Source organism: Argentina anserina, chromosome 3 (genome assembly GCF_933775445.1).
Source record: "Argentina anserina chromosome 3, drPotAnse1.1, whole genome shotgun sequence".
In the NCBI taxonomy this organism is placed as follows: Eukaryota; Viridiplantae; Streptophyta; class Magnoliopsida; order Rosales; family Rosaceae; genus Argentina; species Argentina anserina.
Window position 1 is genome coordinate 7,483,214 of NC_065874.1, and position 13,249 is coordinate 7,496,462.

The following is a 13,249-nucleotide window of genomic DNA, read 5'->3' on the forward strand; positions in this document are numbered from 1 at the left end:
TTATTAATTATTTTAACTGATTTTTTTAAATTTTATTAAATTAATTATTATTTTATATATTCGAATGAACCAAAAGAGATTTTTTTAAAAATATTATCGTATGTATTTAACAAAATTTCTAGTAATATACATTAGTTCTTAGTCGAAACCAGAAAAAATTATTATTTAATTAAAATTATTAATTTATGGAATATTCATTTATAAAAAGCTCAAATTGTATTTTACTATTACTACTCTCACTCGATCTCACAATTTAACATCGAATCAGACACAGTTTTCACCGTTATGTACACTCGGATTTCTACTCACCTCTATCACCTGAGTGCGGTCCTCGTCGTCGTCCTCCTCCCTAATCTTCTTCGAGTTCATGTAAATCCCGTACACATAAGAACATAACCCCCATACACATAGCACAGTGGAGACCACTTTCACCCCACCAAACTTATCCCCGTAAACCACCACTCCTCCCAACACGTTCATCCCCATCAACGCCGTCATGCATACCCCGCCGGTCAGCGACGTCGTCAAGAAAACCATCCCCGCAGTCCCCATAAAGCACAGCTGCCACGTCACGACGTTAAAAAGTACCGTCACCCAATACACCCTCTCCCCCTTGTCAAACACTTCCCTCCCCTCCCTCACCATGCCACCAAATGCACCGGTCGACACCATCAACACCGTCGACAGTGCCGTCGCGGCAGCCTCCATCACCGCCTGCATTTCCATCATCATTGAATAGCAGTCGACTTTTCTATAGACTTTTTCCATGACAGGGAGGTAAAGAGCAAACAGCAAGCCGGCGCCGATGGTGGAGAAGAATCCGACGAAATATTTCCCACGTGTCAGACCGGGTGGCTTGTCGTGGCTGGAGCCAAGGGCTAGGAGGATGGAGCTGACGGTTAAGAGGATGATGCAGTTGAGGTTGGAGAATGTGACCTTCTGTTTGACGATGAGGACGGAGAGGATGAGGTTAAAGACGAGTTGTGAAGAGAGGATGAGAGAGGAAGTGGAAACCGGGAGGTTGGAGTTGCCGATAGAGAAGAGGAGGTTATTGAGTCCCAACATGAGGCCGACGAAGATGGAGATGGAGAAGATTTTGGAGGTGAATTTGGTGAAGGGTCTTCTGGTGGTGAGGTTGAGAAAATAAGGGAGGAGAATTGGGGGGAGAAGAAGAGGAAAGCCAGCACACTGAACCCATGTAGCCACCCAAATGTTTGAACCCTTGTGAATGAAATAGTATTTAGAGAGGATGGTGGACGAGACTGATCCAACAAACAGGAGGAGGTAGTTTATGACCAACAGGATGAGTGAGCCTTTGTTTTTGGGAGTGTGGGTGGTCATATCGGCGGAGGGAGGCATTATTAGTAGTTCAGGCAGGTGGAATAATCTCGCCGTTAATGGTGATTAGAGTTTAGAAGGGAGGTGTATAAAGGGAGGAGAGGACGGGGGTGATAGTTTGATAGGAATGTGGATCTAGAAAGAGAGGAGAGATGAATCTCTGATTCAAGGAAAAGGAAGTTATGGGTGGACTCTTCACACTTAGTTGGTGCAAAGCATTTATCTTGTTTTCAAAATCTGAATTTAAAGAGGATGTTTTACATAAAGACATGAAATGAGTTTATATTCATACATCTTAAATCGGCAGTTGGACATCCTTGCCAATTAGACCTCAATTTTCTTTTTATGACTAGCTAAAATGCTAGTTACAACTCCATAATTTTTCCAAAATGCCTATAGTTGAATAAAATTAATAAAATTTTATTTCTTACTTCAAAAGTTTATTCCACCGGTTTGAATAATAGCTATATTGATTCTCTTAGGTGGATTTAATCATAATCAATCACAGTATAACTAGTAGATTAAATTTATATGCAATTCATTTACAAAAAAATGCATCAGACGAGGGAAAATAATAAACTGGAAGAATACGAAAAAAAAAACGTATAAAAAGTGAGAAAAATATTTTTGTTAGAATACATGTGAATTGTTGAAAAAGATCACATCATAGTTTAGTTAGATGATGCAGAAGTCGATTTGAAATTATTGCTATAAGAAAAATAAATTGAGACATCAATTAAATGTATGGTGTTGAATTTTTGTGTGTATTCTTATATTTGTTTTTTTTTATAAATAATTTCATATAAGTTGACAAAATCAATCCTAAATTGAAAAAACAAAAAAAGCATGTGTGTTGTTTTAAGAGGTATGAACATAAGTTTTTTAACAAGAACTCGACTCTTATCCTAAACTTTTCTTGATGTATCGAGATGGCAAAAGAGACAAATATGATGAATACATAATTTCAACAAAACGAAAATCACCTTTGGAAAAATATCGATTGTTTTTGCTATTTTGGTATGCATTGCGGTTAGTGGTTACCAAGTAGTGAAATTTGCAATATATATATATATATATATATATTGATTTTTCAAAATCACTTTTCAAAATCAGCCCGGTACGGTCTGAGCCAATTATTGTAATGGACCGGGCTAGGTCGAGATATTTTGGCCCATGGGCCCGACACGGTCAGGAACGATAAATTCATGGGCTACATGTTAAACACATAATTTTATATTATTTTTATAAATATTTAAACAATTATCATTATTAGACTTGAATATTAGACTTTTGAAATTAAAATATCTTGATTATTTTATTATTTTAACTACAATATTTCACAAATATTATCAAATTAGTGAATAAAATGTCATTATTTTGACGTACGTAACGTTTTAGAAATAAGATTATGAAATATGCTGTATTATTTTATTTATTTTACTATTCTAAATATGTATATAAAATAAATATTCTAAGTACATAATTTGGTTAAAAATTGTGTCATTAATGCTAATGGGCCGGACTTAATATTTAAGCAAATGGACCGGCCCGAACACAACACATGCACAATTTTGGCCCGTTTAAAATGAGCTGGGCCGGTCGTTTGCCACTTCTATATCAAGGTATGGGTGGGGTTTCGAAAGGTTTTCAAACTGATATAATGAGAAGCTGGTCGGATATATCCAATGATTGTTGAAGACCGTAGCTAGATCTCCTCTCCATCTATTTGTGTTACGAGTCCCAACTGATCTCAGTTTCGTATTCTAAATAGAATCCATATCTAAATGTGATTAATAGCGATATCAGGCAAAGAACAATGAAATGAAAAAATGAAAAAGAAAAGTGAAAGAATTAAGCTCATACATATCCTCTTGATGTTTTATATCCTCACGCGCACCTTTGATGGCGTTATTCATGATGGAGAAATATCGGGATGAAACTCAGGAAGGTGTGATAAAAGCAGAGTCATGAAGTGATGAAACGGCTGCATTCGTCCAAGAAGAAAAAAATAAAATCAAAACGGCTATAGAATTGCGAGCTGTTTGCTGCGGATAGCTACCACTTTGCAGAAGCTAAGCCCGGCTTTTACATGCAGACTGGGGTGAAAAGTGCGAGTCAGAGACTCCAATGGAAGGTGGCAAGTGCCAGGTACACTGGCCACGTGTCCAAGGGCTTTGGTTGGCTAGGGTTCGTTGGGGGTTAGCACCATTAAAGAGGTATAGAGAATGGAGTTCCTAATCTGTCATCTATAAGAAGAGCCTTGTTCTGGTATTGCTTGGTGGCCACTGGGGGGGCGGTGTGTTAATAAGTCACATTTGTGAGGGGTTTTGTGAGATTTTAGCAGTTGGTCACACCATTAACACTAACAGCCACAATTGACATGTGCTGAGTACTCATGTTTTTTTTTGTAGTGAGTGAATAAGTAGCTAGGCTAGGGCTTGATCGGAATGGATTCTTACTAGCTGTAGTTGACAGTTTATGGATAGATTAGTCCAGAAATAGTACGCTGGGTAATACCTTGCATTTTCTAATGACCTTTTTTGGGAGGGGTTGGTGGATCTAGATGTTTGCTTTTTTTATAAGAAATGTTTCTAAGAAATAAAATTCCATTCTAGCTTTCTTAATTCTCCTTTCTGTTTTCTAAAGTTTTTGATTACAAGCATTGGAATGCATTAATGTCAGTTAATTCATAAGAACGTCACTCACATAAATGAGATTTTATATATGCATCCACACCATTTCTGTTTTCTCAAGCTTTCACCCACTAAAATTGTAGTTTCGTGTTTGCGTTTTATCTAAATATATTTTACGTTCAAATCTAAAATGATCACATACTAAAATTGTTGTGCACGCAATAGAAAATGCTAACAATAATGGATAAGAATCACCATTATTCTTGTTTTTTTGTTAATCTATTAGACGGTGATTGAATGCTTTCTCTATTTGCCCCTCGCTATGTCATTTCTTCCGACCACGCGGGCAACGTAATTTGTGTAAGCTGTCGAACTAGTTCGCCGCAAAAGTATTTGTGTGATTCTGCTGAGCGGCTCACATTAAATCGAACTTACGGATTAGAGATTTAGAGCAAAGTAGTTTCATTAGTCCATAAGTTTGGCGCGACGTTGTTTGTGTGATTTCGGCGAGTTAATCATCACTGTTGTGTAAATCGATCCCATTGGTCTGATACGTTTTAGCAAGATATATTAGGCGACAAATATCTTGTTGACTCGAGGAGGCCCGATACTCGTTACAAAAACTATTAGTCAGTGAATCAAAACGTCAATAGCTTGACCAATTTCATCAGGTTGGCTTGCAATATTATAATTTTCCAATTATTTTTAATAATTCGAAATTTTGAATTCATAACAATTCGAAAATTGTCACAGCTATAATGCATTTGTCCCCGGTAGTCTCTCTCGAAAACAATATCCTACATGAGCATGCTTTTCCAAGGACATACTTGTTCATCTACGATACCATTTTAGGACCAAGGATCTTAATGTCCTACATGTGTACAGTATTTCCCATCACAATCCCACAATAATAGTCTACTCTCTCAGCAGTAGTCTTGGAATTGAATAACCTTACCTTCATTGCTATTGATGTACACTACATATGTGGTATAAATCTATTTCATATGATGCTACATTTTACTCTTGGTTATAATATGATGATGATACATTGTAATTGTGTGCGCACCTAAAACCGCTCAAGAGCGCCAAGAAATCAACTGTCGTTGGGCCTATTGTGTCCTTTTTCAAAGCCCGTTTATGACGCTAGCCCAACAGTCCATTCTGCTTTTTGGCGGGAACGAGTTGGGGTCAGTCCTAATTTTGGCGCCATAAAACCACAAAAGCCCTGAAAGCGGCGACTCAGATACCAAAAACCACAGAAGAAGAAGAAGAAGAAGAAGAAGAAGAAGAAAGAAAGAAAGAAAACGATGGAAGCCTTCGGCGGATTCTTGGTGGACGAGAAGGCGGTTCGGGTCGAGAACATCTTCCTCGACTTCCTCCGCAGCTTCCGCCTCGGCGGCGAAGGCGAGGTCTACTATGAGGCCGAGATCGAAGCCATGATCAACAACGAGTCCTCCACCATGTTCATCGACTTCTCTCACGTCATGGCCTTCAACAACCTCCTCCAGAAGGCCATTTCCGACGAGTTCTTGAGGTCCGATTCGTCATTATCCCCCTCCAAACCCTAACCCTAGCCCCCGCCCCTTTTTTCTCAAAATTGGGGAAATTGATTGCTGATTTGACTGAATTGATTGGCTAATTGAATAGGTTCGAGGCGTATTTGAAGAACGCGTGCAAGAGATTCGTGATGGAGCGGCGGTCTAATGCGATGCCGGATGACGTCAACAAGGACATCAATGTGGCCTTCTGCAATCTTCCGGCGTCGAAGAGGTGATGTCATTGTTTGTATATGATTGCGTAAGCGTTTCGTTTCGTTTGAGGAAGTGTGGAAGGCTTGATATTTCTTATTTGTTGCGGATTGATCGTAGGTTGAGGGAATTGACGACGGCGGAGATAGGGAAGCTGGTGTCGGTGAAAGGAGTGGTGACGAGGACGAGTGAGGTGCGGCCGGAGCTTCTGCAGGGGACTTTTAAGTGCTTGGATTGTGGAGGTGTTATTAAGAATGTTGAACAGCAGAATAAGTACACTGAGGTGAGTGTGCATTTATTGAATCCTTTGGTATTTTTTTGGAATTTGTTATGTTGTTGCGATACTGCTGTATGTTGATGATTTTTTGGTGATTCTGATATGTGATATGTTGTTGTTGTGATTTTGGGGATAAAGCCGACTATTTGTGTCAATGCCACTTGCCAAAATAGAGCAAGGTGGGCATTGCTTCGGCAAGAGAGCAAATTTGCGGATTGGCAGAGGGTACGAATGCAGGAGACTTCCAAGGAGATACCTGCGGGATCCCTTCCCCGATCGCTTGATGTTATAATTCGCCATGAGATTGTTGAGAAGGCCAGGGCTGGTGACACGTGAGCCAAAGCCATACCCTTTTCTTGTAGACTTGTAGCAGTATGTTCTCTCCAGCATACTAATTGTATCTAATGATGTATTTGCTGTCTTCTATGTGCGCTTTCAGGGTCATATTTACCGGCACAGTGGTTGTGATACCAGACATATTGGCTTTGTCTGCTCCTGGAGAGAGATCCGAAGTTTCTCGCCAAGCGTCCCAGCGCAGTAATGGTGCGACTGGGCAGGAAGGAGTCAGGGGTCTTCGAGCATTGGGAGTGAGAGACCTCTCCTATCGCCTTGCCTTTATTGCTAATTCCGTTCAGGTTGGTTAACGATTATATTGTTTTAGCATTAGCACTTCTCTGAACTGAACTGCTGTTTTCTCTGATACATACCCTAATTGTTTTTTTTCATCCAGATCTCTGATGGTAGGCAGGATACTAACATCCGGAATAGAAAGAAGGATGCTGAAGATGATGACAACCAGCAGTTTACTGTTAGTTCTTTTGCTGCACATATTGTAGTTCTTGTTTCTTTTCAACTGCCAGGCTTGAGTCATTTTTGTTCATTTTTCTATCAGTTCATGTTTTATTATTTCCTGTTAAATGGAATACTGCTTTAGCGATGTTTAGTTTTAAATTTGCAAGGTCTTTGTACTTGAGTATTATCATCATAGAATCTTATTGTCAAAACTCTCACCATATGGTTATGCCCTTCAAATTCTGTCTCATGATAAGGATGCCAGACTAATGTCAAAAAAACTTGCAGCTCATGCAATTTGATATTGTAACTTGTTTGCATATATGCCTGCAAATCATATACTTGTTATTTGCAGCATTCATAGTACGTTTCTTAATATATTCCTTCTTTTCAATTGGACTTTACAACTTCGACTTGCTTCTTGTGTGATTTTCATTGGAAATCAGATTTAAACTTAGTTCTTTCTTGTCATACTCTGGATTTCTGGGTAGGACTCATTTAAATCACTGTTTTTAATTTATCAATATGACAGGCAGAAGAGCAAGATGAAGTTCAAAGAATGAGGAATACTCCTGATTTCTTCAATAAGATTGTTGATAGCATTGCCCCAACTGTATTTGGTCATCAAGATATCAAGCGAGCAATCCTGCTTATGCTTCTGGGCGGTGTCCACAAGTGTACTCATGAAGGTATCAACCTGAGAGGAGATATCAATGTTTGTATAGTTGGGGACCCCAGTTGTGCAAAATCTCAGTTCCTCAAGTACGCTCCTGCTAACCATTTACTATTCTGTAGTTTACATCACACGCAAATTTTAATACTGTACTCTATCGACTGCAGGTATGCTGCTGGAATAGTTCCAAGATCTGTTTACACATCAGGGAAATCATCCTCTGCTGCTGGTTTAACTGCAACTGTGGCCAAAGAACCAGAAACGGGAGAATTTTGTATTGAGGTATCATTAATGTTCATTATGCGTCCTTAACTATGATACCTAACAGCTCCAAAATTAGATTATTGATACTGGGATTTCCAGCTTTTAGGTTTTTCCTTGTCTTGCTGCTATACAAAGTCATTATGTTCAAACCAAGAAAGAGGGGTCTCAGATATGACTTTATTTCATTTTCGGCAAGCATAGTTTGAAAAAAGTGATCTCTTAAGCCAGAGTTTTTTTATTGCAGTCATTTGTTGTCTGGTTATTATATATATACAATTTTTTTTAATTTTCTTAACAACAAGATCTTAAAATTGTTGTTGAAGATGCCCATTACCCCATTGTGTCAAGTTTTTTCAACTCCAAGTAATATGAGAACTTCATTATGTTCCACCACATATGTCAAAACATAGTGGCAATTCTTGTCTCCAAACTCATCAGCTTCACCATCTTATTCTCATGCTACTGTTTTCTTTTAGTTATTATTACAATTTAGGAATGAACTATGGTTTTGTTGCAAGCCAATAGTCAGAAGAAAAGTACCTAAAGATGCAATATTTGCTTATTCAATTGAAATGTTTGGAATTTAGTTTTGTGCAAGTTATGGTTATACTTAAGAATCTAAAGAACACACATCGGTTCAAACTCCAATTAGAAGGTAAATGAGGGAAAATCAGTAAGACCTCAGAAGACTTAGTGCTTATATTCGATTATAAGACATGATATGCCTAAGAGGACTGAGATCATAGTTCAATATTGTTTGAGTCCAATGTATAATCCGAAGTGCAGATGTCAATTTTTGTTTTTTGTTTTTAATAATAGTAAAGATCTACATGAGTATGGAGAAATATATGTTTGACATGGACATAATTGACCACCCCAGAGATGATCTCATAACACATCTGTTATAAAATAGCTGATATATCACTTTTAATCTTATTTTAGGCTGGCGCATTAATGCTCGCTGACAATGGCATTTGTTGTATTGATGAATTTGACAAGATGGATGTTCGGGATCAGGTAAATTTTAAGGGGTTTTACTTTTGCCTTCCATTTGACATGGTTTTGCATGCAGCAACTATCGATATCTGAATTGTAATTGGACTCCAAGGTTGCAATTCATGAGGCAATGGAACAGCAGACAATAAGCATTACAAAAGCAGGAATACAGGCAACACTGAATGCTCGGACATCAATTCTTGCTGCTGCAAATCCCACAGGGGGCCGTTATGATAAATCTAAACCTCTAAAGGTATTTATATTCTTGCAACTAAAAGGCTAGTAACTGTCTAAGAATTGCAGGCCAGTTGCCTGGGTGATTACAATCATTTTTGGATAGGGAGGCTTATTCCTTGTTAGAGATGATGTCCTAGTTAGTTACAGTAATTTTATAGATCTTGCAACTTTTCATTACGAACTAATTACATTTATGTCTTTTTCCAGTATAATGTGGCTCTTCCTCCTCCTATTTTGTCAAGGTTTGATCTGGTGTATGTCATGATTGATGACCCAGATGATCAAACTGATTACCACATAGCCCACCATATTGTAAGAGTACATCAAAAGCGGGAAGAGGCGCTCAATCCTACATTCACTACTGCACAGCTGAAGCGGTATATTACATATGCCAAAACTCTGAAACCAAAGGTCTGGTACCTATCCTTCCGGCCACTGTGAACTCTCTTGAAAAGCTTATTGCTTTCAGGTTTTGACAGAAGATATTTGAATTGTGCAGTTAAATTCAGATGCTAGAAAGCTGTTGGTGGACTCTTATGTAGCTCTCAGAAGAGGTGATACTGCTCCTGGTAGTAGAGTTGCTTATCGCATGACAGTTAGGCAACTAGAGGCACTGATCAGACTGTCAGAGGCCATCGCTCGAAGTTATTTAGAGCTTCAGGTGCCAAATTGATTTATTTTTCTCCAAAATTCAGATTGATATGCATGTGTTTCTTAGACTTAGAGAAAACTATTCTTACAGGTTAAACCACATCATGTCCGTTTAGCAGTGAGATTACTGAAAACCTCAATAATTAGGTACAAGAACTTCGAAGTTGAATATCCTCTCTCTCTCTCTCTCTCTCTCTCTCTCTCTCTCTCTCTCTCTCTCAAACACACACACGCACACACACGCACACATTTTGTGATCATAATGAGTTTTCTTTTGTCATCCAGTGTGGAGTCTAGTGAGATTGATTTATCAGAGTTTGAAGACTCTCGTGACAATGTTGAGGGCAATGACAATGGAAATAATGGTACTTATCACGGTGATGATGATGGAAATAATGGTACTGATCACGGTGATAATGATGGAAATAATGGTACTGGTCCAGGTGGTGATCAGACAACCAATGGCAGAGCTTCCGTGAATGGTGGTAAGATTATAAGACCTATTTGTATGTATGTTTTTTTCAAACAATCTTACATGGCTAAAGTAAAAGTATGTTGATATGATAATGCAGAAGGTGGGGCAGGTTCCGCAACCCAACCAGGAAAGAAGCTTATAATTAGTGATGAATATTTTCAGAGGGTTACCCAGGCCCTCATCATGCGTCTGAGACAGCATGAAGAAGATATTAGACAAAGTGGTAAGCCGTATGCTCTGTGTAATATTTTCCAGCTCTATATAGTCATGTGCTTTTCAAATATTGGTTTCAGTTATTAAGGCATTTCTACAAATCTCAAGTACTCTTCATTTTTTGCGATGGTGCATACTTGATACCCCATTTCTTCCAAAATCACCAAGCTGTATACTTCTATAACTGTGATGTATTTGTTCATTATCTAGCAATTCATGTTCATTTACATAAATCCCTTAGAAAAAAAATGTTCATCTACTCGAAATGTTTCCTTTTCTCTGCAGGGACAGGGCTGGCTGGAATGAGGCAGAGGGACTTGATTCAGTGGTATGTGAGTCAGCAGAATGAGAAAAATAATTATGATTTTGTGGAGGAAGCAGCCGCTGAAATTTCTAAAATAAAAGCTATCATAGAGGTAAATTTACCATTCTCTCGCACCCAAATGTGAATAAAGAACCATCATATGAGACTGGTATAATAGCTGTTTGTGCTTGCAATGCAGAGCTTAATAAGAAGAGAAGGGCATCTGATAGTCCTAGATGATGAGAGGCCAGCAGCAGAAGGTGAAGGACCACCACAGCCACCATTATCCAGAAATGACAGAATACTGGCTGTGGCTCCTAATTATGTCATCGATTGATGTGGTCATGCTATTCAGCAGCAAACTTCAAAATCTTTCCATAAGTTCAAAACCTGCTGAATATATGTTGGTTCTCCTTTCTTCGTAAAGCTTGGCTTTTTTCACATCACGGGAGATCTGTTGCAGAAGTAAAAGCGCTCGTACATTCAGTAGAGATGAAAAGTGGTAGTGTCAGAACATTGCTACTCACCTAAGTTACCAATGAAGAGTGTATAAATGTTAGCTTGACTGCTTATTCACATTGTCTTAATGTTCCTTGAAGCCATGTCTGCACTATTCACTGAAAATGAAGCCTAGGAAGACAGAAATGTCTTACATAGAGATGCTTGCTGAGATTGGAGAGTACCTAGAAGTTGGATAATGGATGACAGAAAAAGAATCAAACACAAGTGGACATTAATTAACTTGTCTTAAGGTTAATGTCCTTCGTTTTCAATGACATAGATAGAGTACTTGATAAGTATGCTAATGTCATTTTCAGTGAGTTTTGCACCCAAACGCAACTGTATGTCATCTTTTTGTTTCTTCAAGGTTTTGATTAACATGTTGTGCTAGCAGAAGCAATTGACCAAAGACCATTTGATTTACATGATCCTAATCCCCAATTCTTATGTTTGGTGTTCTGTGGGTACTTACTAGTCACTAGCACCCGAATCTGCCCTGTTAGAAACTTTCTTGATCATCACCTCTGATGCTGAATTGGTCCAAATTTTCATCTCCAGACAAAAACCTACGGACACCTGGACATAGACATCTCAACATTTGATCACTTCTCTAATTCCGGATAATTGGATATCTATAAGCAGTCTCATCCTTTGTCAAGTATCAGAAATTTAATTCAATAATTATAATTTGTTATGCATAAATATATTTGATTAGCTTACTATGACATAACACCCTTCTCCTCAATTATGGTATTTGGGACTATTCCTTAAAGGAGAATACTAAAACCCCACCAAACTTCAAGATACCTCATAACCGGTAGATATCAGGTGTATATAGTTTAATTATACTTAACATATAATTGATTATTGGTTGGTTTGGTTTGATTTTTTATATATTAAAGATTCAATTTATATAATATAACTATAAAGATTATGTTAGAATACCATTATTTAAGGCATCAAACATAATGCTTTAACAGTTGTGTGAGTTTGATCAATCATGATTAGCTTTCATTTAGCATACATATACTGTCATAAGAACCAAATAGTTTTGGCCACTATCCTGATTCTGTATTTCTGTTCACACTTTTCTTCACCTCCTTCCCACAACGAAAGTTATTATAATTTCTTTGATATTTGCAATCATGGCTGTTATACTCCTTTCACTTCATCATCGTCTGAAGTCAATAGCTTTATTATAGAGGCAAGTAGCTAAAAATGGTAATGGTACATATACTGTTGAGTTCATTGATCAATTTATCATAATTGGTAGAACATTATTGAATAAATCACTTCATGATGAGGTTGCTTACCAGCCTTTTGTTATATTAATTAGCTAAGAAAGACTGGATTTGGATTGTTCACGGATTCTTTCCATTTATCAAATCACTTTAGTTTTATCTTGGAATAGATTTTTCTTCTACCTTATATGACATCATTATACAAACTAAGAAGAAGAAGAAAATGAAGGCCCTGTATGACCAGGTCCTCCATATCATCTTAATCCTTTTTCCTAAACTTGATCCACTACTGGATTAATATTGACCATTCTTGATTAGGAGGATAAAGTTTGAAGCTAAACCGATGATGTCTGCAACAGGATGTAGGGGGATTTTACAACAGTCAAGTTTCAACCTTGTTAAGGGAGATGACAAGAAGGCTGTAGCAGAAAAAATCTGATTTCTTAAATATGAAGAATACCTCAACGCTTCAAAGATATTATTCTAACCTAGTGATACTGACCTTGAAATTGAATATAATATCAGACATGTAAAGAAAGGATTGTTGTCTTATCAATCAATGAAGCTCTTATATGTTGTATATTCTAAAATCTCTGTTGTTCCAGTTGCTGTATTAGTTTACGTACCCACTACCCACAGATTCAAACAAATATGCAGCTGTGCAATCTTTGCATAATCAACCAGAATATCATGATTCATTTGTAAAATGTCATCTACCACACAATCACTTGGGAAAGAAAAAAAATTCCAATATACTATCACTCTTGATATAAGGAACCAACTTGAATTCCCAATATATAAATGCAGCGACATCTGCTTAATAATTTTAAGGGACCCTAAACATAAACCCTGTCAAGTACCCTACCATAAAATTACTAACCCAAGTTTCTTGTCTTCCACTCCTTG

At 37.7% G+C, this 13,249-nt stretch overlaps 2 protein-coding genes across 3 annotated transcripts; one reads left to right on the plus strand and one right to left on the minus strand.

Moving 5' to 3' along the window:
• Positions 1-264: 264 nt before the first annotated feature.
• Positions 265-1,419, minus strand: LOC126788464 (probable purine permease 4). The gene has a single exon (XM_050514460.1). It carries the CDS (start codon positions 1,357-1,359, stop codon positions 265-267), a length of 1,095 nt encoding a protein of 364 aa, XP_050370417.1. The 5' UTR covers positions 1,360-1,419.
• A 3,852-nt stretch (positions 1,420-5,271) lies between these two features.
• On the plus strand, positions 5,272-11,511 carry LOC126786129 (DNA replication licensing factor MCM6). 2 transcript variants are annotated; one of them, XM_050511850.1, is made up of 17 exons: positions 5,272-5,505; positions 5,619-5,741; positions 5,840-6,002; positions 6,135-6,328; positions 6,436-6,631; positions 6,727-6,804; positions 7,321-7,550; positions 7,629-7,743; positions 8,668-8,742; positions 8,834-8,974; positions 9,166-9,369; positions 9,458-9,619; positions 9,701-9,756; positions 9,895-10,094; positions 10,182-10,307; positions 10,583-10,713; positions 10,801-11,511. In XM_050511850.1, exons 1-17 carry the CDS (start codon positions 5,279-5,281, stop codon positions 10,936-10,938), a joined length of 2,559 nt encoding a protein of 852 aa, XP_050367807.1. In that variant the 5' UTR covers positions 5,272-5,278; the 3' UTR covers positions 10,939-11,511. The 2 variants fall into 2 exon arrangements, with proteins under 2 accessions (XP_050367807.1, XP_050367808.1); XM_050511851.1 differs by having other exon boundaries at positions 10,185-10,307.
• The last annotated feature ends 1,738 nt before the right edge of the window (positions 11,512-13,249 follow it).

Excerpts from the sequence above, each read along its gene's own strand:
- LOC126788464 (XM_050514460.1), bottom strand. The coding sequence starts at position 1,359 with ATGCCTCCCTCCGCCGATATGACCACCCACACTCCCAAAAACAAAGGC.
- LOC126786129 (XM_050511850.1), top strand. The coding sequence starts at position 5,279 with ATGGAAGCCTTCGGCGGATTCTTGGTGGACGAGAAGGCGGTTCGGGTC. Across the intron at positions 5,742-5,839 it reads AATCTTCCGGCGTCGAAGAG|GTTGAGGGAATTGACGACGG; the intron begins GTGATGTCATTG and ends GATTGATCGTAG. Across the intron at positions 10,308-10,582 it reads AGAAGATATTAGACAAAGTG|GGACAGGGCTGGCTGGAATG; the intron begins GTAAGCCGTATG and ends TTTTCTCTGCAG.